Below are 26,046 nucleotides of genomic sequence, written 5' to 3' on the forward strand. Positions count from 1 at the left end.
CGAGTTGATCTGTGGTGAAAATTCTCTTGTATTTTTGCCTCTTTGATATTATGAAATGAACCGTTGCTTATTTTTGACGTTTTGAACTTCTGTATGAACCAAAAAAACTTTAGAGACATACCTTATTCCATTGCTTTTTATCAATGTATAGGTAAACAAATTGCTACAATTTCTTTGTATCACATGTCTTGTCAGTTTCCTTGCTTATTCCTTATTTCTTATTTCAGCTTTAAAGGAAAAAATGTAGATGAAGCAAATCATAGGTGAATTGCTGATATCTGGCATTGCGAGTTTAAGATCACATTTTCAAAAGGTAGAGGATAGCACAAGTTCTACTTACAACCATTTTTTGTGCATCAGCTGCTGCTACTTCTAATTGCATTCTAATTGTACATCAGTTGCTACTTTTGAAAACTATAATCTTGAGCACTAGAGGCTTGTACTTTTAAATTTATAAAATGAAAAATATTGAGATGGTTGAATCAAGGGTTGAATCACTCTTGCAAAGTTATTTGGGAATTTTTTCAATTTGAGGTCTCCATGCAACATAATGCTATGCACTGTTATTACTGTCAATATTTGAATAGTGTGGTTACTATCAATAATTTGTAGCAAATTTAGCTAGAACATGCATGAATGTAGAGTACTTTTAACCTGGCTGTAAAGGATTTTCTATTCATTTACTTCAACAACTTCATGATGTCTTCCACTTTCAATGATGTGGATTATGATGTTAATGAAGCTTCAAACAACTATTTCCTTTTAATAAATGTGAGTGTTTGTGCTTATCTTACAAGCTCAATTTCCACTTGTCTCTTAATGCACTGTGAAAAATGATTAGTTCATTTTGCAAAACATATGTCCCCAAACATATTGCACAAATTGGAAAGACATGGGACAAATTCTAAAAAGATGAAGGATATGATGAGATATATCCCAACATTTCAAGCATGGAAGAAAACAGAGAAAGTTTGGAAGCATTGAACTTCTATGTCTCTCCATTTGATCTCTCTATATTCATCCATGCTTGAAATGTTGGGATATATCTCATCATATCTGTTCCATGTCTTTCCAGTTTGTGCAATATGTGTAGGGACATGTGTTTGGAAGCCTTGAACTTCTATGTCTCTCCATTTGATCCCCTCGTTTACAGGATGATTTGTTGACACTTTCAATTTTTAAATTAATCATATTGTGAACAATGGAGGGTTAAGTATCCAAAGATTGAATGCTCGAATGCATTCACCAAAGTAACTTGCATTCACCAAAGTAACGAGCATGGGATTTGTGATTACAAGAGCTAAGAGAAACATTTACCCATGTAGATTTCACAGAGAATTCAACAAAAAGAAAGTATGGACACAAGATATGCTGCAAATTTTTAGCCATAAAATTGACACAGAAAGCAAGTAAAATTTTTTAGATATCATTTCATCCTTCCAAGCACAATTCAATATTACCCAACATGTCCATTACTACCATAAAATAGAAGATATATGAACTATAAGAAAGTAACGGTCAAACCTCTCATTATCTAGAGTGCAAGCTCAAATAGGTAGTTCTGTGAAAATCCATAAAAAACCAATATGCAAGAAGACGAAGCAAACAAATCACTATCAAGATAAATGTTAGCATCACAAAATACACAACAATGTTTGGTGATCCTTTGAAATATGTGAAGATATATTTGAAGGAAATCCATGACACACCATTATATGAATGTCTTTCATGTGAAAGAATGGTTTTCAAAAAGCAAAGCAATTGTGATGTTAGGAAAGATGTACATAATTTTAAGCTCGAACTTCAACAACAAAAAGCATAGAATTTGTAATAAATGCAAGAACACAATAAGGAAAAATGTCATGCCAAAAATCTTTTCACCTTCACATATAAAATTAGACAACATAGTAGAACTCGTAAACATGTTAATTGACATTAAAGAAGATTAGTTTCACCAAGAATTATAGTTGCTCAAATTTGAGATCTTACACACGATGGTCAATATGCTATGAGTGGAAATGTTGTCAATGTACGCTAACACAACAAAGATTCAAATGTTTTTGTCACGCTTCTTGGATGATGAATCATCTATATTAATTGCCATTATAAAAAAAAAAGAGTACAAATCAACCTACCTTCTTGGCAATGTTTGACCATATGTTGTTATGAATGCTTTGAATGCTCTTGCAAAATACACCACTATACATATGAAATAATGTTACTATCAATGACAAATGGTATAAACATTTTGAAGAAATGGAGAGGGAAAGTAATCTTTAATCAAAAGAAGGGGCTTTCAAGATACTTGTATTGGAGCATGACGATGCTGACACTGATAGTGTAGTCCACAATTTGATATCTATAGAGCAAGTAGTTAGCTTTGAAGCCCAAGAAACATATGTAGCTCCTTGTGAAAATCAAATGCCTTTAGGATTGTTTCAAGATAAGGATTGTGAAGAATTGAATTTCCCAACATTGTATTTTGCATCAGAAAATATTGGAAATTCAAGCCTCACTTACTTGGACATTATAAAATGGGAACCAATGCACAAATCTAAGAATTTTGCACACAATATTCAAAACCTTTTTTTCAAAGCCATGAAAGTCTTGATACAAGAAGTGATGCAATCAATATGGGTACGCTTGAGGAAAGGCATGTTACAAGACAACATTTTGGTAGCAAAGGACGTGAAATATGATACTAATATAGAGAAAATCCCGACCCCCAAGGTAGGCTACAAAGACTTCCAAAATGCGAACATCACTAGATCATAAGGAGAAGCTAAGAAGAAGTATTCGCCCCACCTATTGAGACAACTAGGGCCACCTACTTTCTTCATTACTTTCTCTTATGGTGAAAGATTGTGGGAGCCATTGGCCAATTGTCTTCGAACCTATTATTGCAACAACAAGGATATGCCCAATGAGTCCTTTAATACCATTTTAGGTGCTCTGTTAGACAAAATCCAACAATGTGTGCTAGATTTTAAGTGCATAAGTTAGAACACATGTTGAGATTACTTTTGAAGGAAGAGAACATCATAGGTCATGTTATATATTATTTTTTCATTACTGAGCTTCAAAGCAGAGGTATTCAACATGAACATGAAATAATTTGGGCTAAGAATGAACACATATACAACTTGAATAGCAAAGAAGAGGTGGTCCAATTTATAGATGACAACATTATAATTGACAAGAACTTCCTAAGTGACAACATGAAAAAAATTGAACGCATAAACATACTTCAACTTGCATAAAAAATAAGAGAACAAAATGCAGATTCCATTATCGTAGGCCACCATTATTGAAAAAAATGATGCCAAATACATTGAACAGAAATAAAAGAGAACATTTCCAACAAATATACAATAACATCAAGACGAAATTAAAAGAATTACCACAAGACAACAATGTGACAATGAAAAGCTGGCTGGATCAATTATGTTTAGACGTGCCCATATACATTTTAGTCATAATGTCAAAATCACTAAACCAAATCTTTTTCTCAAAATAATGCCCAAAGATCTATTTACCAATGCATTTAACAAAAAATGGCAATCAAACATGGACGTGCAGTTCGTCAAAAACCATATGTAGCAACCTCATATTGTACTTCATTCATTACAAAGCTGGATAACACCAAAACATAGAATCTAAAAGAGACAATGAGGTCATGCCTTCAAGAAAATGCAAGCACACAAGAAAGGCTCCGTTGAGTTGGTAACGCCTTCTTGCATGCTCAACAAATTAGCGTGCAATTGGCTACTTTCATTGCCCCTTCCTTGTCGCTACACAGAAGCACATGAGATTTTCAATTTGTAAACGAAAATGAAAAAAAAATCAAGCATTCTTGTTGAAGAGAAAAGCCAAACTACAAACTCTTGATGATTCCTCCATAAACATAGCATGTGATTCAATAATAAAGTACAAAAGACAGAACAACATGAATGAGGTATGCCTTGTAGAGTTTGCAACAGAATTCAACCACAACAACAACTCCATCCAAAAAAGAACAAGACCAAAAGTTCTCAGGTTTGTTAAATTCAACAAAATAAAGGATCCATACATTTATTACCATGAACAATTACTTCTTTTCTGTCCATTCTCAACAAAGGAGGATGAAAAGCTAGAAATGCATGGCTCATGGAAAAAGGCATACATAGCATACAAAGATGTTATAGAAATAACAAGATACAAACACCCATGACATTTAATATGACATTTGTCTTGAGATGCCACTGCTACAAAAGGAGCCAAACAATAAAAACTTTGTGATCTCAATAAAGAAAAACATACTTTTGCCTAATGAAGAATACTTCAAGCAATTGCAATCCTTAAATAACCAGCAAAGGGACTTGTTTGATGACATAATGCTACAAAAGGCTTGATCTCGTAGAGTGTATTCACCTTTTCCTAACAAGTGGAGTAAGTATAGGAAAAACATACCTCATACTTATTGTGCAAGGTCTATTAAGGCATTAACTCCACAACATTTCAAAAATTGATTTAGAGCTTCCAATAGCCCTAATCCTTGCATATGCTAGCAAAGTGGCAATGCATTTGCCCACTCACTCAGACAGCTTTGCCAAGAGACAAATCGGATACTCTCACATCACTCTACAAACAAGTACAACTATTAATCTTTCATGAAGTGTCATTGGTAGGGAAAAATACATGGATTTCTCCAACTTACGAATGTAAACTTTCAAGAAAAACCATGCAGATTACTTTGGTGGGGTAGACTTATAACATGTGGTGACTTCTACCAAGTTAAATCAATAAAAGATTCTTAGATTTTCAAGACAAGGACATTCTCGAAAGTATGGCCTCTCCATGTTTGGCATGCAAAACCAAATTGTTATGAGCTTATACTACAATGAGACAAAACAACACCACTTCTGTAAGTGAATTAAACTCATTTTACAAATGCACACACACAAGACCAAATTGACTACATCAATAAACTATGCATCTGTGAAGTTCCTCAACATACCATACATTCCCTTACTTATTTTAGACAAACTAAAAAATGATTAAACACAATGACAACGTTATCAACATAGTATACGGAAAGAAGTACATTTCCTCTCTTTTTATAGATGAGATATTCTAGTTGTCCAAAAGTTTGTGTTAGCATAGCGGTTCACTGTTTTGATGATGTGCTTATGGCTTTCATCATATATCGTGGTAATGGTTTGTCAGTTGGGTACATTGTGACAAAAAGTTTTTGCATATTCTCTTATCCAAAAGTGTTTTATATTGGTGCATTTATTCTATTCATCTTCCATTTCTGAGAGGATACAATTGGTAAATAGTGCCAGCTCACCATTGAGACGAGTGCTTAAGTGCATAATCATAATTTGTGTGAGTGATTGCTCAGCTCTGCGCAGCATTCTTTGTGGTGATGTGTACAAAAATTCAATGGTCTTTTTGTACCCAGATGGATTTTCTCTCTTTGCAATAATAAAGAAGGAGTTCCTCTAATAAATCATCTAAATGTTCATTGCTTTTAATTAGAGCAAGAAGTTCCCTCATCTCTTATTGTTGTGAAGAAGGAGAAATAATTTATATGTGGCAAAGTACCTAGTGTATTTTTGTCTTGTTTGATATTCTAAAATGATCTATTGAAATTGCCTTATTTCAGAGGTTTCCAAATTGTCCATAAATATTTTTTCCTTTTGAGGCTTAGTCTTTATCATGTTATTTTCATCAATGCATAAGTAAATAGGTTACATTAATTTCTATCTATTATATGCCCTATTAGTTTACTTTCTCAGCATTGGAAGGAAGAAATTAAAGGAACTCGTTGATTTGAGTCAATTTGAAGTTGCTACATTCTTTGGGATTAAAAAAATTGAGCTATGTTTTTGAATAATTTTAGTGTAATTATTGTTTTAACATGATACCTACATCAGAATAGATGTAGAAGCTATGTGTTTAAGGCTAGAGAATTCTAATTCTACTTTTTTTATCACTAATGACAGTGTTAAGAACTGAGTGTTTTAGATAGAATTTAAAGGAGGTTGCTTCTAGAATGCAGATTCTTTGGGTTAAAAATTAAACTTTTTTAAATATATTTTTAGTGTATCTACTAGCTTAGCCGACATTAAAATAAATATACAAATTGTGTGTTCAAGGTTCTAGAACTCAAATGTTTCCTTTTTAAGCATTGATGATAGCGTTAAGAACTGAGTGCTTTTGCATGTTTTTAAAGGTGTGGAAAGTTTTGCCTCTTTGTAGAGAAGCCCGAACTCTCTTGCTTTAATTGAACAAACGATTCCATCCATTCAGCTCATGCTGGTGGCCTTCACAAGACTATGAACACTTTAAATGAGTCTTATTGCATACATCAAACCAACCCTACTCTTTTGCACGATGTTGCATCCTTGTTGAGTTGCTCGCCTCCCTTGTCATAAAGACCCCGCATGGCAATAGGTCTTCCATAAAATGATGTCTCTATGACATTAATCCATTGAAAGATAAACAATTATAGACTTGGTAGGTGAGTCCTCTAGCACCACACCATCTCTTGGATATGTTCCTGCCACTCCTCTTGAAATTGGATAGGCAAAAATAGCATGAGGACACCATCTAAACTTTCCTCCTTCAAGACATAGACTAGACTAGACTACTAAGAATGAGGTTTTTTTGAGGGAAAGTGTTGAGGAAACATGGAACCTTTATGCTACAAAATGTCTCCTACCCAAAATCATTGAAGGTTGACCTAGCATATAGGAAGGGGCGAGGTTGCATTACCCTTGTGATGAGCAAGATGAGATACAAAGTGCTCACTAGTACAACAAGAAGATATCAATTCCCAGGGCATTGCACTGCACATACCATTTCTACATTTTGGATGATAGGAAACACAACACTTTATTTATGTAGCATGCATTTCTATCGCATTGAGAATGGATAAAAAATAATGATGCCCATGTATAAGAAAATATAAAACAACATTGGGTGTGGTCAGATGGTGCTTCCTCTCAATTTAAATCAGCACGTGGATTCTACTTTGTCTCAAGGTTTATCGGTCTAAACATGACGTGGAATTTCTTTAGGTCTAGCCATGGCAAGGGGGAACATGAAACAAGATGGTAAGAGCTCTCAACAAATTTTCTCAAAAGTCTAAAACATGGAGGACATTTATGGGCTCAAATGGAGAGCAATGCCAAATTATTACTTGAAAGGGATGTTTCTAAGATGCTACTTCAAATTTTCACTAATCTAGGGACCATGACAATATATAACATTCGTTGGATTCTTGTTAATTATTATACGCTTCTTTATATAGATCCAAATTGATGATCAATCATTGCCAATCATCACTCATTGATAATCTCAAGACCCCTAACCAGACAAAGTTCGCGAGGTTTATTACCTAGATTTTGTGAAAACCTTGAATGTGGGAGATTGCATTCGAGTTGTCAACGTCTCTTTATGTGTAAGGAGTAAGAAGGATGATGGGGGAATTGGTGATTATTCCATGACCTTAGACCCATGATGGTGGAACTGGTGATTATTCCATGACCTTTGACCCATCTACGTGTATGAAATGCATTCAAGTTTTACTATTGACCTTCAATTGTATCATAAAACCTCAATTACCAAGCATAAGAAGACTTGTAGAAATCTGACTAAACAACAGAGAGGGTAATTAGCTTCCTTAGCCACAATTGTCGTGACAATCAATAGGCTTGGTGCATCCCACAAAGAAAGAGATGAACTCATTGTTGGTGATAGACCTTTGGTAGATCACTTGATTATAGTGAGTCCTCCTCTTTGAATATTATGTCCTTGCTGTTTTGCAACCAACTTTTTTGCCTCTTGCTCTCTAAAATTGCTCTATCCACCTTAGCTCACCTTTTGGAGCAACTGAAGGTTGGACTATGTGAGGGTTGTTGAAACTTTCAAAACGTTTGGTGAGAGCCAGTTTGTCCTTCAAAATGTGGGGTGCAAGCGTAACACCATGCCAATTTCTTTGAACATATTGGATGCTATGATCATTATGCCCTGGAAGGGCCCATCTCTCTCGAGTTATCTTTCTAAAGTTTTCTTGACCCATTGGATATGGAAATCAAGCATGGCACGCTATCCCCACTTTGGTGCTAAACATTCCCTTTTGTTGGATTTTGCTTTGAATATGCTTACAGAAATACCTTTAATTTAATACCAACACCCATCGCACGCACGTGCTCTTCTCAGCCACCCATCCTGCTTATGTAGAGGTTGAGTGTACATAAAATATTCAGGGGGGGTTGATCCCACAACCCCCTGTCATGTTTTTCATCGCCACAACCCATTGTACGGGCTGTGGCTATCATATAGCTACTCTCCTGTGCTAATAGTAGGGCTGCTACAATTTGCAATCACCATCCTCAGCCCGTGGCCATCGTTTGCAGCACACACTAACAACCCATGACCTCCAGCTCTACGTGGAGCTACTCTCAAGCAAAAAGGCTACCATCATCCCGCTATGGGTTAGCTAGGTTCTCCTTTGTTGGCACAAGTTGAATCTAGCTTGCATCTTTAGCAATCAAAGGAGACTCCATGTAGCTTGTGTATTAGGGGTTGGCATTGTCTGACCAGCCTTCAACTTTCTTTCATAAGTCTGGCGACTCCCCTCAAGAATATGAAGAGATGAAGATAATCCCAAGTTTGTGGAGTGCTTCAATGTCTTTTGGTGGCTCGCTCTTTCTCTTAGTAGCTTCACTTTGTGCATTCTTTTATCCTCTCCAAGATTAAGAGTTTGCTTGTGGAAGAACTTTGGGGCTATTTTCTTACATGGTTGGGATAAGTTTCTTGGCAGTCTTTCCTCTTGCGGGCATCTTCTTTACCCTTCTTCTTCTCCTTCGAGTTTCTTACCTTTTGTGGGAGGTGCGGTTTATTACTCATTGTTGGTGACTGGGACTTTTGGTGGCAACCTACAGTCTGGCCAGAGGGGCTCTATGGCAACACCCTCCCCCAGCTATCAAAGTCATTCTTTCACCAATGGATAAGTAATAGGTACAACAAGTAGTGAATCTCTTACAGGACAGGGTAGTCGTAGGTAGGATAGTTAGCCTCACTCCCTCAAGGAGATGGATTAGAGATTGGGATTGGCACTAGATGGTGATTACATCTAGGAGGTCACATTTTATGGATGTGGTGTTTTCCTCCTTCAGCATGGCTCCCTACTCTAGTTGTCATGGTGGAGAGAAGCCCTATTCTCTTGGGCCCTCATTTGGTGTAATTTATCCCTTTGTATCATGGATTCATGGTGGAGGACATGGACTCAACTCACCATGTTCCCCGCTTTCCAGTGACTCTCCACTTCTTTGAACTTTTGAGGGAATATAGGTCCATCCTTCCTTCCATCAAGTGGGATTTTGGCACAGTTTTAGAGTACCCTTTAGAGCCGGAAATGGCAGTTGTGATAGATGCCGAGGTTCCTCAACCTAGGCTATTAGTAGAGAGCTTGGATACCCTCCCAGAGATGATTCTCTTGGAGACCTTGGAGGGAGGTACTCTTTGCCAGAGATTGGAGGTCTCTAGATTACAAGGTCAGTGTTTGAGGTGTAGGAAGAAGGGGCACCTAGCTAGAGATTGTACAAGTGGTTTGAGCAAGGCAGATCCCTCTTCACACGAGACACAGGAACAACATAGTGACACAAGAGGGGGCAAGACTCGGAGGCCATCTAGGTAGACATAACATCAATTTTAGCGATAGTAGGCAGAGTCCCAGACCCCTTGGTTGAGCCTTCGAAGAGAAGGCGGACCAAGGTGGGGAAAAACAAGTGAAGTAAGTGGGCCAGAAAGAACTAACGTTAGCATGCCAACCATAAGAGTTGAGCATAAGCACCTATGCAGTCACAAGGAGATCAGGTTGGGGACCCAGAGATAGGTGTACCATGAGATTCGGAGAGAGGGCCCTCGACCTCAGGATATTCTTCAAGCCCCTCTGGAAGAGAGACTTCTTGCCCATATAGCAAGATACTCCACAATAGCAGGAGTATGCACCAGAGGCTCCCAGAGCACAAGTGCCCATCGCCCCCTTGACTCACCCTCCTCAGAGTTTGGAGGAGGACCCCTAGAGGCCGCAAGTGCCATTGTCACAACAACCTTCTACTATGATAGCGGTGGATACTACATAGTTGCCTTCCTTGTCCCCCCTAGACTTGCCAACCCCCTCTCCACAGCCCCCTTTCACACCTCCCCCACCCTCACCTTTGCCACCTAATCCTCCTACAGTTATTACCCTCACTAGCCTCCCCCCCTCTAGCCCTCTCTCCTTCCCCTCAAATAGTAGCAACTTTGCCTGGGGCCTCTTCCTCGTGAGGTTCGGCAATAGACCCCTCATTTGCAAGCAAGGAAAAGGCAAAGGCTTCCATGCTGACCTCTCCTTAGCAGCAACAGACCAACACATTGGGCATGCATGATTCAGCTTCTTCTTGTCACACTTCCGAGGAGAGGGGTTCCGATGTTGGGTCCTTAGGCCTTTGCATGCATGTTGGGATGCCTCTACCAAGGGAGATCTAGCTATTGGGACCTTGGAGCTATTTGACGATCTTGGATACATACCCCATGATTCTGGAATTGACCATTCTGATCCTATAGCCCCAAAAAGGGGGCATTAGAGTGGTGGGATCCCACACCCCCCGGTTTGGATCCTCCATTTTGCCTCCCCAATGGTGGAGAAGTGGACTCTAGAGCTTTTCAATGCAATGATGGAGCACGAGGTATACCAAATGATGGACGAGTGGATGGGACATCAAGGCATGGATCTTTGGCTTGCTCACGGTGGTTCTACCTATTTTAGCTTGGCTTTTCCCTAGCAAAGCCAAGGTCAAGCTTGGCAGTAGCAGTCATCCTCTTGCCACCACAAATGGTTCTCACATAGCTCCACTATTGGGCGCTCCAATAATGCATCGATGTTTTTGGCGTAGATGTTTCTTTCATGTAATATTTGGCATGGTGGGTAAGGGTTGAGCTAGTGGCGATACCCATTGGTGCACGGATATAGATTACTCTCCCTCTAAATGCCCAATGAAGTCGTTGGAGTCTAGTTTCCTAGAATAGGCTCCCACGCACAGGTGAGCCTTGTTTAGTATCATCCCATCTCCATGAGCTTGATGGGGGTGAGTTGGAATGTGCTCGAGCTTCATGACTGTGTGCATAGCTAGCCACAGTATCTGATTCTCCATCAGGAGTTACAGTGGGCTCTAGTAGGTAGACCAATTGACTTTCTCTTGATTCAATAGCATATGTTTTCAGCAATAGACATCACACACCGACACTGCCTTCTCCCTAGGAGGGGTCCAGAGGTTTGGTCCCCAGTAGTTGGCAGGAGTGGAGGGGTATGCATCTCTGTATCCTAGGAGGTGGCCCCAGAGGTATCTACACAGGGCAACCTCATTACAGGTCATGCAGGTGGATGGGCCTTTAGGTAGAGGTTCGGATTGGTATCTTGAATGTATACGCACCTGCTTGATAGCACTGGCTTTCTAGCGACGGCTCACAGATTGCCTCCCAGAGGTGGACTCATGGATTGTTGGAGGCTACTTCAAAAACGTAGAGTTCATGGAGGTAAACAGGGAGGAACTTCTTTCAAAAAGATAACAACTAGGGAGAGGAGTACATGGTAGAAGTTCATTTTTGTGATCAACAACGGCAGGAGTCCATGGTGCAAGCTAGAGCTCACCAGGCTTTCGGGCAGCGTGCAGTTCTCCTTTGGCCCATGAGCAGTATGATGGGCTTATGGATGTCCAGTAGTTGGTAGGAGAATGTGATGCTTATTACTGATTGCGGGGAAGTGGCACATAATTTCTTCCACAAATCTTTCATAGTCTAACTCATTTACTATTTTGAAATAAAATGACTCTATAAGTTGAAGTCTAATAGTAGACTTTGCTAATGCATCCAACTCATTCTAATCATTCTCGGACATAGTTGCAGGCTTAGTTGCAATCCCTTTCAAGGGTTTAATTTGCTTCTTCTAAATAAGTGCATCCTTTATCTATTCTTTCCATAAAGAAAAGTTTGTCCTATGAAACTTTTTAATGCTGAAAAACTTATTTTCAGACATGGAAGAGGATGCCATGATGCAAAGAAAGCAAAATCTCAAATGCTAGTGCTTGCAAGAAAGAAATCACACCAAATACCTGGTGCACTCAAATATCCAAATAAGATCAGCAAAGAAAAACCAGTCAATTAGGGTTGAGGTTGTTTTTTGGTTCACACGATGGAGTTTGCAAAAAGTTTTATACAGGAGTTCCATCTCTACAAATCCAAAATCTGACATGTCAACAAGGGACATTGGTTTTTTCTTGAGCCAAGAGGGGTTTTCTATGGAAATGCAATCATTATAAAAATTTCAAAGCATGTGAACGCTTGAATTTACAACTTAATTTGTAAAATGATTACAAAAATTGCAAACCAGAAGCCTCGTGTGAACCACTTTTAGCAAGGCCAAAGATTTGCCCAATCTGTCTAAAAAATGCATTTATCGGTTACAGTACATAGGTTGGGCACATGTGTGGTTCCGATTGCACTCTGTCAAGCCGGATGTGATTGAAATTAGGGGCACATGACAACCTAAAGTTTGTGGGACCCTATTGGACATGTTCATATTGAAATATAAGACGCATAATTCTCCATTTTTATTGGATACTCCAACTGCTAACCGTTGGCTATGTTGGCATTCGATTCCCTTTTGCTAAACATATGATTGCCTTCCTTTGCTTTAACCTTGCCAAAATTAATGCATGTGACTAGGGTGAGAGTTGCACCATGGGCACCGTCGATGGATCACAAGCGAGCAAAATAGGCTACGCATGTCCAGCCTAGTGCCCAAATGCATTCAATGCACCATGGGCGAGCATGGGCGGCTCTAGTATGAAGGATTCCTAATTTTGTGAATAAAATTCAGCCACGCTTGATTTGGTGTGTGAGACAAGGATGCATGGAAGCCATGGAGGAGGGAAATGTTTTTTTGCAACTCTTAATTCACAATGATTTGATGCCTAAGCTTGCCAATTCTTCTTCTGTGCAATAGTATATTAGTTCTTCCATTTACTAGAAGCTAGCACAACGATCATCTTATGTCTAGGAATGTCTTTTGCGAATGATAAGGAGTCGAAGCCATTGCAAAATTTGTGCAAAAGAAGCAAAGGAGCAGTTGGAAAACTTGGAAAGTAGAAATTTGTGAAGAGATGAAGCTTTTGAAGCGTTATTATGGCATTATGGCAGATGACAAAAGAGAGAGAGAGAGAGAGAGAGAGAGAGAGTTATGTTCATAATTTTTAGTTTGTCCAAATTTGATCTATCAATGAGCCGTATATTGTTGTTGGTGTTTGCATTAATTGGGTGAATTTTTTTTTGGTCATGAATTATGTGATTCATGATGTAGTTGTTGTGTGAATGTTGAGGTCAATGTTGAAGTCTCCTACCACGTATGTGTCAATGTTATCTGGTATGTTGGAAATTATATCTTGAAGTGTTGTTTGAAATAGTTTTGCCTTAATTGTTTGGTGACTTGTAAACATTAAGTATAGCAATTGGGTCATCTTGTTTGTGCTCGTGGATTGTTAGCAATGCCTCAATATCATTTGTAATTGTGATGTTCAGTGTGTAGTAGTGATTTATGTCTTTGTAGAATGTTGCAATTCCATCATTACTATTACCACAGACTACATTGAAACCTGGTAGATGTAGTCTGGAGTTGTTGCTTTCATGTGTTTCTTGTAGGTAGAGGAATGTTGCGCTCAATATGCTTTTGGTGTTTATGATGTCTTCTCTATACTTTTTGAAGGACCTTGTGTTTGTATGTTATGGCATTTGTTTGCATCGATTGATAGGTCAAGTGGAGTTGTTTTCCATGTGAAATGTGTTCGTAGTCTCGCAATTTCCTGAAGTACAATATCGTCGACCTTAATTTACTTAACTCTATGTTGTTGAGCAAGTATAGATTATCATGGTCTCTTATTCTAGAGAGTGCTGTGTAGATGAGTCCATGTGTTCTAATGTTTGATGGATCGAATGCTAGTTTGTCCATGGAAAGCCCTTGTGCTCAGTGTATTGTTCTTGCTGCAGCGGGTTGTAAAGGGAATTGAGTTCATGTTACTGTGTTGAGATGGCTTTTCCCTATCTAAAATTCTAGGTAATTGGTAGGATTGGTGTCCAACTTTTTGGTATTGTTTGGTCGTACAAGTGGTTTTGTTGTGTACACATTTTTTGACCTATTTTGGTGTCGACGAATTCTATCCACATTATGTTGTTACTTTTGCTGACATCTACTGTTTTAAACATGGCATCTGCCCCATTTACAAGTCTGTCTTCTATGTCTAGATTGCCTACTTATATCTTGATAAGCATACCCTCCTTTAAGTTAAGTTCATAATTCAAGCCAACGGTTATTTTTGGGTCTATTGGAATCTTCAATGTTTTGCTGCAAGTCTTATGCCTTGTGTCCTTGGCCCTTATTGTGTGTACTTTAAAATCAAGAAGTTGGAACATTTCATTGTTGTGCTTTTTGATGAGTTGGTGTAGAAGAGGTGAGGTACCATATGTTTTTGCATTGGCACCCTTTTGTATTTGTTGTTAAGATATACGATGTCCTTGTTTGTGTGTTAGCCAGTCGGTTCAATATTTGAAGGTATTGACTGCCGTTTTGACCCATCGGTTCTGTGAGCTCATAATATTTGAAGTTGTTTTTCCAGACTGATGGCAAAATTGTGGTGTTGGTGGGTTTATCAAAGGAAATCTATGTATCCTTTGTAGGACTCGCTTAACATAGGTCCCCACACAACAACACGTCAACTCCTCCAAATGGTTCCAAGTGATTGTGTTTGATCTCACGCATGCACATGTCTGCAGCTATGAATGTGTTTTGATCTATCAAGGTGACCTCATAAAAAATGATGAGCTCGACGTTTTTGTAAAGTGCTGATAGTTGTTGCAGCTTCTTTGCAGAAGACAAGCTAGTGTATGTTGATGTCAGAAGTGGCAAGTGTAGTGTAGAGAGTGAATGGTTGAACCATCTATGATGAATGTTGCTCTGCCTATATATGCTAACAATAGGACCTTTGGTACTTTGCTTTTATATGTTTGCTTATGACTATAATGCCTTAGCAGTGGTTGAACTATAAGAAGCAATGTGAACGTCTTTCCAGTCCCTGCGTTGCCCGTTAGGAATAAGTTTATATGCAAATGGATTTGTATCTGTTTTTTTAGCATTACATTGTCTAGTAGAAGTATATGCTCTTTTGTCAGTTGCCTGAGTTTATGGTGAAACTCTTCGTTTGGCATTGCTTTGTATGTGAAGTTGCTGGACAAGTTGTTTTTTTCTTTTTTTGGCACCTGGGACAAAGATCTGTACCGAGATCGAAGCCCTGATGAACTTTAGCATTGTCTGAGTCGCTTGAAGAAGTAGCAAGGGGGTTGTTGATACTTCCATTACCGATATCTTTGACCAACAAATTGTTATACGGATTTCTGTTCTGTTCTGTTCTGTTACTTCTTCATTTGCTTTGTACATGTCATGCCAAGTTGTGGAAACACTGTCAAGAAGATGTTCGTTTCTAATGAATGGCAAGTACAGGAGGCAAAGTTCCCGATAATGGTTTTTTGGATATTTTGCAACATTTAATTGTTAAACCGTATTATCTTTGCATGTTTTCTCTTGCATACCATTTTTTGTTAGTGTTGTAGTAAGCCATGAAATCAGCTAGGCATAAATGTTGCATGTTGTTGCTATGTTTGCAGTATTTTTTGATTTGGTCTTTGAAAAAAACATATATACTGTCTGGGTCCATTGTCTCTAATTGGTGGTGGCATTTTCGCAGCGGTGTGGTCAACTGAGCTTCCATCTGGGACGCCATTTCTTTGGGAATAGGAGGAAGAATCGATATGGGTTTGCTGCACTTCTGCTTCCTTCTGGACTTGAGAGCTTTCCTTCCTTGGGAAGTACAAAGGAGTCAAAAAAGCTCCCTCTCCTAGTCCTCTTTCATCTTTTGGTTGGCGAACTACTCCTTTGAATCCTGAGAGGGTTTCATCTCCTCCGTCGGGAGTTCTTTGCTGGTCTGTGGAGAGCCACCCTCTTGCAAGCAAAAAACTGAGACCTCCTTTGTTTTGTTCTCCACTGGCAGGGCCAGTATGATTGCGTGTGAAGGGAGGCATAATAATCCTCCCTTAAATTCCTAAACAATGCCTACGTAAGAGGGACTTGGACTCTTTTATGCTGCTCCTCCAATAGAGGCTGGCGGGAGTTGGTGTAGGTAGGACTTCCACGTCCCTCTCACCGCCTTTCTCCTCCATTGTAGTCGTCATTCAAGCAGTGTACAATCCTCAGGAGGGCTCATATTTATGTATGTGAAGCTCCTTGTACTACTGGTTAGAGGTGAAGACAATGCAATGTACACAACTTGTTGTGAATTGATATGTTGCATGCTAAGTATGGTGTTTCTGACCTTGCGTATTCTTTCTGTTGCTGGAGCTTGTGTAGCTATGCACATTGTCATTGCCTCATTGATTGCTTGTGTTGTTGCCTTATCTGCTTTCGTGATGTAAGACGTACAATATGCTATTGCACCATGCGAGTTTGTCACATATTGTATATCTATGTTTGCACTCCAGAGTTCGCTTATACTAGGGTTGAAATTGTTTGTGTATACATGCTTGGGTTGCCTTCATAGCAACAACATTGGTTGTGTGACTCTTGCTCGAAGGCATTGAATGTATTCTTCTTCCACCATATTCAACTTTCCCAAGAAGGTGTCAAAATCTAAACTCATGATGGAAGGGTCTTCTAAGTCATTCTCGAGGTTTCTTATGCTCTCTTTTATGGCTCATGTTACAAGGGCGGGTTCTAGCGGGAAGATTATCATTATTTTTTGCATTGGAGGTCTGGGAAAACCAAATCTGCATCTGTTGGACCTTTTTTGCATGTTTGTCTATGTCTGTGTGTTTGCAGTCCATTGTTTATTGATGTGACCTTTGTGTTGTCTGTCGTGATGTATGTGTCTACGAAGTTGACAACATCTTCATTTGTTGCAATGCCATAATGTGGAGCTTCTTTTATCCACAATAGGCCATGGTTGTGTTGGCTATTGTAATTTTGGAATTCTGTAACAAAGAAAAAGTCAATGACTTTCCCAACAATGGTTTCATCTCGCTTGAGTAATCTCTTCATTGCTTGGAACTTGTTGACATAGTACCTCATTGTTGTTGTTACTGGATCTAACCTGATGACACCTCTCGTCGTCGGCAATTTGTTGTGAGGTGTGTACATCAGCATTAAATGTTTTGTTGTGGAGGTCTTCAAGGCATGTCATTAGTGGTTCCCAAAGTCTATCTATAGAAGAGAATGTGATAAGGAATGTAGGACGTCCCAATTGTCGAATCATTCGAACAAGTTTTTTTTCAACTTGTACTTGTAATCCAATGATGTGCGAAGGCATTCAACTACAAGAGCCTCTCACTATATGTATCTTCTATTGTATCCCTTGCCTTCAATGTTCTTCCACGTAGCTGTGCCTTTCTCAGACGGACCCAGGTTGAAGAGAGAATTTGTCAAATGATAATTTTTATTGCCTTGAAGAATAGGTTTTCTATGTTGTATGCGAATCGACGGTCCCCATTCATAAGCTCCCATTTAGCTACTTTTTGGTAACGTGGTCACGTAGGAACATTGTAGTTTCTTGGTTATCCATAGAACAAGGTTGGAAATGCTAGTTCTTTTGAAATTCGTCTTTGAAAATGCTGAGAGGGGAGAATCCCTCGGAAGGAGCAATTATGATTGTTGTCCTCGAAGTCAACAACTTGCTGTGCGGTATAAATACCATGCATCAAAGTATCTATTTGAACTTTATCTTCGAGATCAACATAGTCGTTGGTTATTTGTTGTTTCTTCGTGTTGGTCTATATGCTCTTGCAAGTTAAGTATATGGTCAACCCATACTGGATTCAATTTAACATTGTTCTCCTTGTAAAGTTGTTTAGGCAGTAGTTCTTGCAATGCACGTATAGTTAACATTGGGCGTACTGTCCCACTCATGTAATTATGTGTGTACTCAAGTTTTCACCTTATTGCAACAGTTACTATTGAGTCATCCGTGAGGAACCTGGGAAGCACCTTTTGAGCTCTATCAACATCAGCGAGGACATTGATAATGCTGCCGCACAAATCGTACTGTCAATTGTATGTCAACTCTCTTATTTGAGCGAATGGAATTAGTATTGCCACTAGCCTAGCTTCAATTTCATTCAATTTACATGTGTATGCTATTTTGTTTGGTAGGGGCATGTTTTCTTCAGACAGTATGGGCATGCTGTGTTGTTGTAATTGTTTTGCGCACAGCAAGCAAAATTTCCTTTGAGAAGGATTGTTGGTCTAGTTATTTTCGATGTGATCGTTTGCAGGGACAAGGAAGTCTTGTCTACCTCTTACCAATTGGTGTTTGAACATAAGTGATCCGCAACAAGCACATGGATAGCAAGGTATGTCACGAATGGCTATGTTGTATTCATTTGTAAAGCAAGTTCTTCATTTCATCCGAGCGTTCTTTCTCGACTGTTGTCTCAGGCACTGTGCGAATTGATCTTCAAGTTCTCTATTGCTGGTGCCCCATAAATTATCATTTGTAACATGTGATGCTTCTGCCAAATGCTTTCTAAGTATGTACACTTTCCTCTCTATAGCCTTGATAGAGTATCAATTCCCTTGAAGAGTGTTATGGAACAATGTTGCAACTTCTGAAGCAGTCAAGGAGTTGAGCACTCTAGCTAGATAACAGAGCTCTTCTTCATGCTTGTCTGTCGATGCGATGTACACTCGAACTTGTCAGTCTTACATCAAAAATTGAAGAATTGTAGAAATGAAGTCATTATGCAGAATGCTAAATATACAATCAAAGTGACTGGGCTATTACATATAAATGGCATTGGTAAAGTATGGTGAGTCTCACAGTTATGAGCAGATATTCAGAATGAAGTGATAAACCAACAGCCTGCTGCATGTTTTTGCATTCGAATTGAAAGAAAGGCAAGAAGAGGATGATTAGAATGAGGTCCCCTTAATGTCTCCAGTCTATAGAATCTCCATTTCATTTGCATGGAGTTAGAAGTACGCTTGTGGTTGTACACATATATTGTCACAGTTTCATTAATTTTTCCAAATATTGAAAGCTTTCTGAAAGCATATGACACAACAGATTTAAATGGAAGCACTATAGTATGCTAACCCAACAGCATCTACATGATGCATCCAGTACAATACGATCCATCTCGTACAATTTTGAATAATTTACCAAATGATAGCAACAGCAGAAACGTTAAAAATTCGCATTAATTCAATTACTTGGCATGGCAAGAGGAGGACGATTATAGTAGCTTCATGATAAGTGGTATAGTCTATAGCAACACGAATTAATTGAATAGAATATTAACACCACTAATCCAATCCTTGTATCATGTAAAATGAAATGAAAGCATTTCAATGTGTTGCACCACAACTTTTTCAACCACATATTCAATTCACATGCCACATATAAATTCTGCTGTGTTTCACTTAAAAAAATAAGTGGAGATTGAAAGAAGACAGCGAGAAAAAATATATCCACAGCAAAAAACCAATTGCGGTACCATGTAAATGAAATAGCAGAATTTATGTTTGCTGTCCCTCAAACTTCTTCATTGACATATAATATTGACATCACATTATTCAAGTATGCTCTGCTCGAGTTGAAAATTACATCCAAGATACAAACAAGGGTGCAAAAATATATTGAGAGATGTACAATTGGATAGAGGCAAAGTGATTTTATTTGTCACAAACCATAAAGTTTATACAACTAACTGTCCACATGGCTAGTGAATGCCTTTTGCAGTTCCACTCTCTTTTGCCCGTCTGGAATCTCAGCTAGAATAGTAAAGTCAAAAAAGCCCAACCCATTCTTGCCATGCATGTATGAGACATTTCTTAGAGTGTACATGACAATGTCCTCTTCATGGTACTCTTGGATTAAACGTGACAGCACATTCTTGTGCTCGCCAACAAAGTGGAGTTGAAACAAAGTGTTTTAAAAAATTCAAATTAACCACTTAGCGTAGAGGATGTTGCCTACAAAACATTACCTATGACAGCATGCAGATACTTACAATCGCTCGATCTTCATGTAGAGGGCCATCAGCTATTGTCAAGCTATTCACATCAGCCTTTATTATCACAAAGGCTATAGTACCAACAACTGTGGAGATTGTTCCTCTAGCTGTTTGAACAATTGATGACGCCCAAGGGACATAGCATGCAATTGTGGTCTCAGGGAGCATAGTAAGGACACCTTCAAACGGTTCCCTCTGATGACATTTGTAGTAGCACCTACATGGAGAGAAAAGTTTTAGGTTCCACCTTCACCAATAGTTTTTTTAACAATGGCGGGACCCTTAATCGTGTAGAAAGAGTTAGTCACTAGGGTGTCTCTATACTGGGGAACATACACATGCGGCACAACCAAAGTGACAGTGTCGTAGTTGTCACTGTCAGTGAAATCGGCTCTCAAACATGTGGGGTACGATGCCTCCCTAGCCTTATAAGTACCATACTTCACCAACAATCTCCTCTCGAATGCAAAGCAAAATCGCACAAACTCATACAGCTCAGCTATTCCCAGCATTGGAAGTGCATTCTCGCCTCGTAAAAAGTTAGGTGGCGCATCAATTAGAGCTGTTGTGTTGCGCTCAGGTCTTCGCAGGGGAGGCTGACTAATGGACCTAGCTATAGGATCACTCAAAGAATTCACTTCGTCGGACGTTTCACTTTTCACTAGGGTTTTTACTTGCTGCAACAAGTACATGTACATCAACATTAGAGCATCAAACAAAAAAGCACGACGTCCTACCAGGGTATTGTGCCTCTCTAATAATAACAATTACAGAGAGGAAGACCTATGGATTCTACAATACATATAAGCTTTAAGACAATAATACCAAGATCTCCAAGGTGTTCAATATTTTGACAAATAGAAAAATCTGCGTGGAGTTTTAATCAGGACAAATACATCAGTAGTCCTCTCCCTAGTATATATGAATGCAAATTACTCACAGTGATAGAGAAGAGGGAAATCAATTTCAAAAATCAGTAAATTCATTGGCATAATTGAACACATGGTAATAGATTCAAGGAATGTTGTTTATGTAAACCATGGTAAATGGCCAATAGCTGGAAAAACCAATTTATTACATAGCACAGCATCTATTCACAATATTTATTGTCCAAGACGTGCACTACATCACTTTGTGCATTGGAAAAGGAAAAATCTGATGTCAAAAACACCTAATGGGAAGAGCTCCTTCTCACACAAGCAACCACTGATTTATCAGTGCATGTACTATATTTACAACAATAACTGCAAAGCCTACGATTTTTGTAAAAAAATACTGCAGAGAAGAAGACAATTGCAACACATTGTTACATATTTCCTGGCTGTGAACTCTCAAAGTCATAGAAAACAATAAATACACAAGGCTAAAAATTGATACCTTCAGCATATGCTTGCCTGGCCGCTTCCAAGGAAAGCTTTCCTCAGTCACTTCGCATTGCTAGCTTTCCTTATGCCTCCTGTTTTTGAATTCCCACCAACCTTCAAAGCTTTTGAGTACGATATCATGATTAGTGGTGCGTTTGAGGAAGCTGTATCCTCTAATCCACAATAAGAAATTGACAATTAAAAAGTGCTTCTAACACAGTGCACATTTGTGATACCAAGACATGGCTAAAAGTCTTAAAGAGACACACCTTCATTATTGTTCAAGCAAAGCTTTGATGTTTGACCAATTTCCCTTGTTGTGCTCAGCAGTGATAAGCCTATGCCATCAGAGCTGGTGAACATTCCAATAAAACACCACAAAAGATTACAAAAAATGAAACAATTTATGGAAATGAAGTGCACTTACCCCTGAACACGTTGCTACCTTCGCAGCAAATGTCCACATCACCCATAGCCACTTTCCCCTTCAAACTTTGCTTGTCAACAAGTTTAGCATAAAAGGCTGCTATCCCTTCAACTAAAGAACGTGACAATGCATTGTAGCCTGCACACTCTACAGGAAGAAGTGAGTGCAAAAATTACAACATCTGCTCGTGCACAGGTCGGTTCAAACAACTACTGTTCACCAATGCTCCTAAATTACAAGACACTGTTACACCATCCAATGCTACAGCACACACAATAGCAGCATAGGCCACTAACTGGTATGAACAAGTTGCTGTTCTATAATGTGGAAACTGTTTGCTGTTCTATAATCCCAAAACAAATAGATTAAAGGCTCTTGCAATAGGTTCGAGGTAGACGTAGGGGAAAATAAGGTACCCAAGCAAGTGAAAATGAACGAGAAACATTTCAAACAAATTTGTAATGATCAGAAAACCTGTTATGAACATTAAAAAAATTGGAGGCAATAGGACAGCCTACGAAGGAGCTACTGTTCCCAAATACTCCTAAATTACAGCAGACTATTACACCATCCAATGCCACAACACACACAATCATAAAAACTCAAACTTGAAGGGTCTCACGGAAGGAATAAGCAATGTTCATTTCATCACTAAAAAGTATAACACTAAGGTACTTACAAGTGTGCCCCTTCTTCCTAAACTCTACAATCTTCTCTCCATTCATGCTATTATGAAGAATAGAACAAAAGTAAACCTGTCAAGGATTCAAAATCCTTGATAGGAAAAGGAAAATGGTTGCATGAAGAACAACCTTTAGAAGATCAAAACAACCATGATCACCTTCTTGGACTAAAGCTACTACATATGTTGCAAAATGAACCGTCCTTAATCTTAGTACAACGGAGCACCTCCTACGTTATTCACCTATGCAGTTTGCAGTTATCTCTGCTTCGGTTGTCTGAACAGGCTGTTGTGCTGTGTTGTGAGACCATACAAACTCAAGGCACTAGCAACATGTTTGAAGTAGAGGTAGGGGAAAACAACATAAAATGAAATGAACAGCCGCTCAAATAAATACAAAACCAATACACTGTTAGCCTAGCGAAAAAGGGAGGACAATCACTAGCAAAGGATCTCATCGCATCACCCAACATAACTGAGTTTGAAAGACAGTCCAAATAAAAGGATAGCGTGATATGGACTGGTTACGGAATACCACGACCACTAGTGTGCAAATGACAATCAACAAAAAGGCAAAAGTGCAAGTAAAAAATTGCAAGCGTCATTAACCTACAAAATTCCAAGTGCCCACCCAAGCGGAAACAAACTGCTAGTGCCTCACTGCAAACAAAACTTCATTAATAAAACAAAAGTAATAAATATCTTTCTCTTTGCCACCAAAAAGTATACGAAGGCGAGGCCAAAAAATGTAAAGTTGGAGTGACGAGTAAAAGCAAGGACTAAAATCGAAATGAATCCTATTAATCGTGTGAACAAACTAAAGCAAATGTGGCCATGGTGTGGGGAGGGTTTCCTGAATAATGATAGGTCTTGATTAGGAAGAGCACTTCATTCTCCTTTTCGTGAGTCTCACGGTCTCCTCTCTCACAAAGCACCATATTGAGGCACCAGCAGCACCAGCACCAGCAGCAGCGGCGGCGATGGCGGAGGTTCGAGGCGTCCCCAAGGTGAGCTTGGGTGGCGGCATCGCCAAGGGCTCCCCTTCTGCTCTCTCCCCGTCCTCCGTCTACCTTGTCGCTCATCAATCTTGCATCGTGGAAATCGATTCTTCCACCTTTGAGCACCTTCGTTCCCAACAATCCAAATCCCCCCCCGTCTTGGACGTCCCAGACGTCCCTCCTCCTCCTCCATCGCAGCTCCACGGAACGTTCCTCTCCCAGCCGGAGGCTCGGGCTACGTTGCTCGTTCTTTTGAACAAGTTGCTTCTGCAGCAGTCCCTCATACGTCCCTTCCTTCCCACATTCTTGGCAGAGGTTCTCAATCAAGGCGTGAAACTTGACCTTCCTATCTGTCAAGGCGATGTCGGCATCAATTTGACAATTGTCAGTAATATCTACCAATTGAAAGAGCGTTTCCGCGGTTCAGTTGGAAAGCAAGCCAGCCAAGGTTGCCCTACATCTGCAGAACGCTTTTTCCTCGTCGGCGATGGGATCGAGTGGGAGCTTTTGGTGGCTAGCATCTCCCAGGCGGGTGAAATAGGAGTAACGAGGAATGAACTGGAGATTTTGCAGGGTTTAACGGCAGCATCTTCGGCAATGGCGGCATTGTCTTTGCATCTGTCTTCCAGCTTGTGTCTTGTTGCCGATACGGTTGCAGCTTTATCTTGTGACGCTCTTCAAGCCAGCATCAAGGCTTTTGATACAGAAACTTCTAATGAAGGATTTTCGTATAAGTTAGAATCTGATGTCGCAAGCGACATGCGCGTACTTCTATCGGGATCGAAGCTTGTTTCCAAAAAGGATATGGGAGATGGGGGTTGGTTTTCATCCATTCCTGCTGTGCACGGGTCTGTCAGAGAGGATGTGAGAATTGTGTCATCTAGAGCACGAATTGAAATTAACAGTACAGGATTTACGAAAGCGAGACCCTCTTTAGCTATCCCCAGCACATCTACCTCAGCACCGACGGTGACTCCACTCATAACTAGTTTGTTTTCTCTCGTATTTAATCTGCAGCGTCTAGCTTCGAACAGCCTGAAGAGGCTTTCTGAGTGCCTTCAGGGAATTATCGAGGTTAATGGAAGGACTGAGAGACGCGAATTGGACGACAGTTCTGTACAAATATTTGAGGAAACATGCAAGAAGTGCGTCGAGTCTTTTGAGCAGATTTTATCAACCATGTTCTCTAAGCTGTTTTCAAAGGAGTTGTGCGGAGTTTTATTCTGCAATGAAGCTTACAATGCCGTGTTGCAGACTCGAAAGGTGCTAACGTGGGAAGCTGGAGCAGCCCTTGCTCTTTTGGACCTTCGAGAGGCCCTTTTGGCTGAGAAGGGTCATGCACGTAAGTCGCCAATGCCCCAGAAGGATGCAAACGGGGCGGTTGCTGAGGTTACAGAGCAAATAGGTGCATCAAATATTTCAGGGGGGCGAAAGGGACCTAAGGAAAAGCAAAGTTCTGAAAGGAAAAGAAAAGTAGCAGAAGAGCTCATTTTGGGGAGAGGCACGAGTCTCGTGAGACAGCTTCTCATGAGACGTCTCCAAGAAAGCTCACAGCCGCAAATTCTTAATGCTGAGTCATTGACTTCTTGGGCGAATTTTCTTGAGGAGTTTTTCGATCCAAAGGCAATCGACTTTCAAACTTATGTGGATAACGTGAAGGGGATCCTAGAGAGCAATGACTCCCGACGAGTGCCTAAAGTTCCCAAGGTTTGCTCTCTCTGCCCTAATTTGCAACATAGTCTTCGAAGGTGGGCACTTGGCATGTCTTGGATTGCACTCCCTAGCTGCATTCTATGAAGCAAGCTGTCATTTAACTCGTAGCTAGATGAGAAACTCGTGGCTACCTAAAGTTTTATTTCTGTTTTCAAATTTCTTTTGAGGTAACTTTTGAAAGTGAGGAGATAGATTTAAGTTGAGAAAGTGGTGTGGTAGTTATCAGTTTATCTCTATGGAGTTTAGTACTGTCTACTTGAGCGCTTTTCTTGGGATTTGCTTTGAGCAGGGTACAAGAGATTTTGGTCCAGATCAGATGGCTATAAGGGAGAGAGCCTTTGGCATTATCGCTTCTGTTTTCAAGCGCCACGGTGCTGTTGCTCTTGACACACCTGTGTTTGAGCTCAGGGAAACTCTAATGGGAAAGTACGGTGAAGACTCAAAGCTCATATATGACCTTGCTGATCAGGTATCTTTATCTCTCTTTCCTGCACAGAGTGTTTTATTCATAATGTATGTCTAAAAGCAGCTTGAAAAGCATTGCTTGTAAGTGCCTAGCGGCTTTGGTAGGGGGGCGACAAACTACACTAATGCTTTAGCAGCCACAGTATCCACAGTAATAATGCGTGGTCAACTGATTCGGTACTGTGCTAGAGTTGATTACTCAACTAGTTTCATAGCTTAAACGGACCTTTCTCTAGCTGCCATGGCCTGCATGCTTGT

General features: G+C 39.7%; 1 protein-coding gene across 1 annotated transcript in view; it reads left to right on the forward strand.

The window, feature by feature from the left end:
- Window positions 1–23,477: 23,477 nt before the first annotated feature.
- Window positions 23,478–26,046, forward strand: part of LOC147898949 (Class II aaRS and biotin synthetases superfamily protein) — a 49,044-nt gene continuing 46,475 nt past the window's right edge. Inside the window, exons 1-2 of the mRNA XM_087377990.1 lie at window positions 23,478–25,317; window positions 25,613–25,792. Coding sequence (XP_087234116.1) covers window positions 23,593–25,317; window positions 25,613–25,792 — 1,905 coding nt within the window. The 5' untranslated portion in view covers window positions 23,478–23,592. The remainder of the gene's footprint in view (window positions 25,318–25,612; window positions 25,793–26,046) is intronic.

This window comes from Dipteris shenzhenensis, chromosome 8, assembly GCF_047967505.1.
Source record: "Dipteris shenzhenensis isolate YYH24624 ecotype China chromosome 8, Dip_SZ_1.0, whole genome shotgun sequence".
Taxonomy (NCBI): domain Eukaryota; kingdom Viridiplantae; phylum Streptophyta; class Polypodiopsida; order Gleicheniales; family Dipteridaceae; genus Dipteris; species Dipteris shenzhenensis.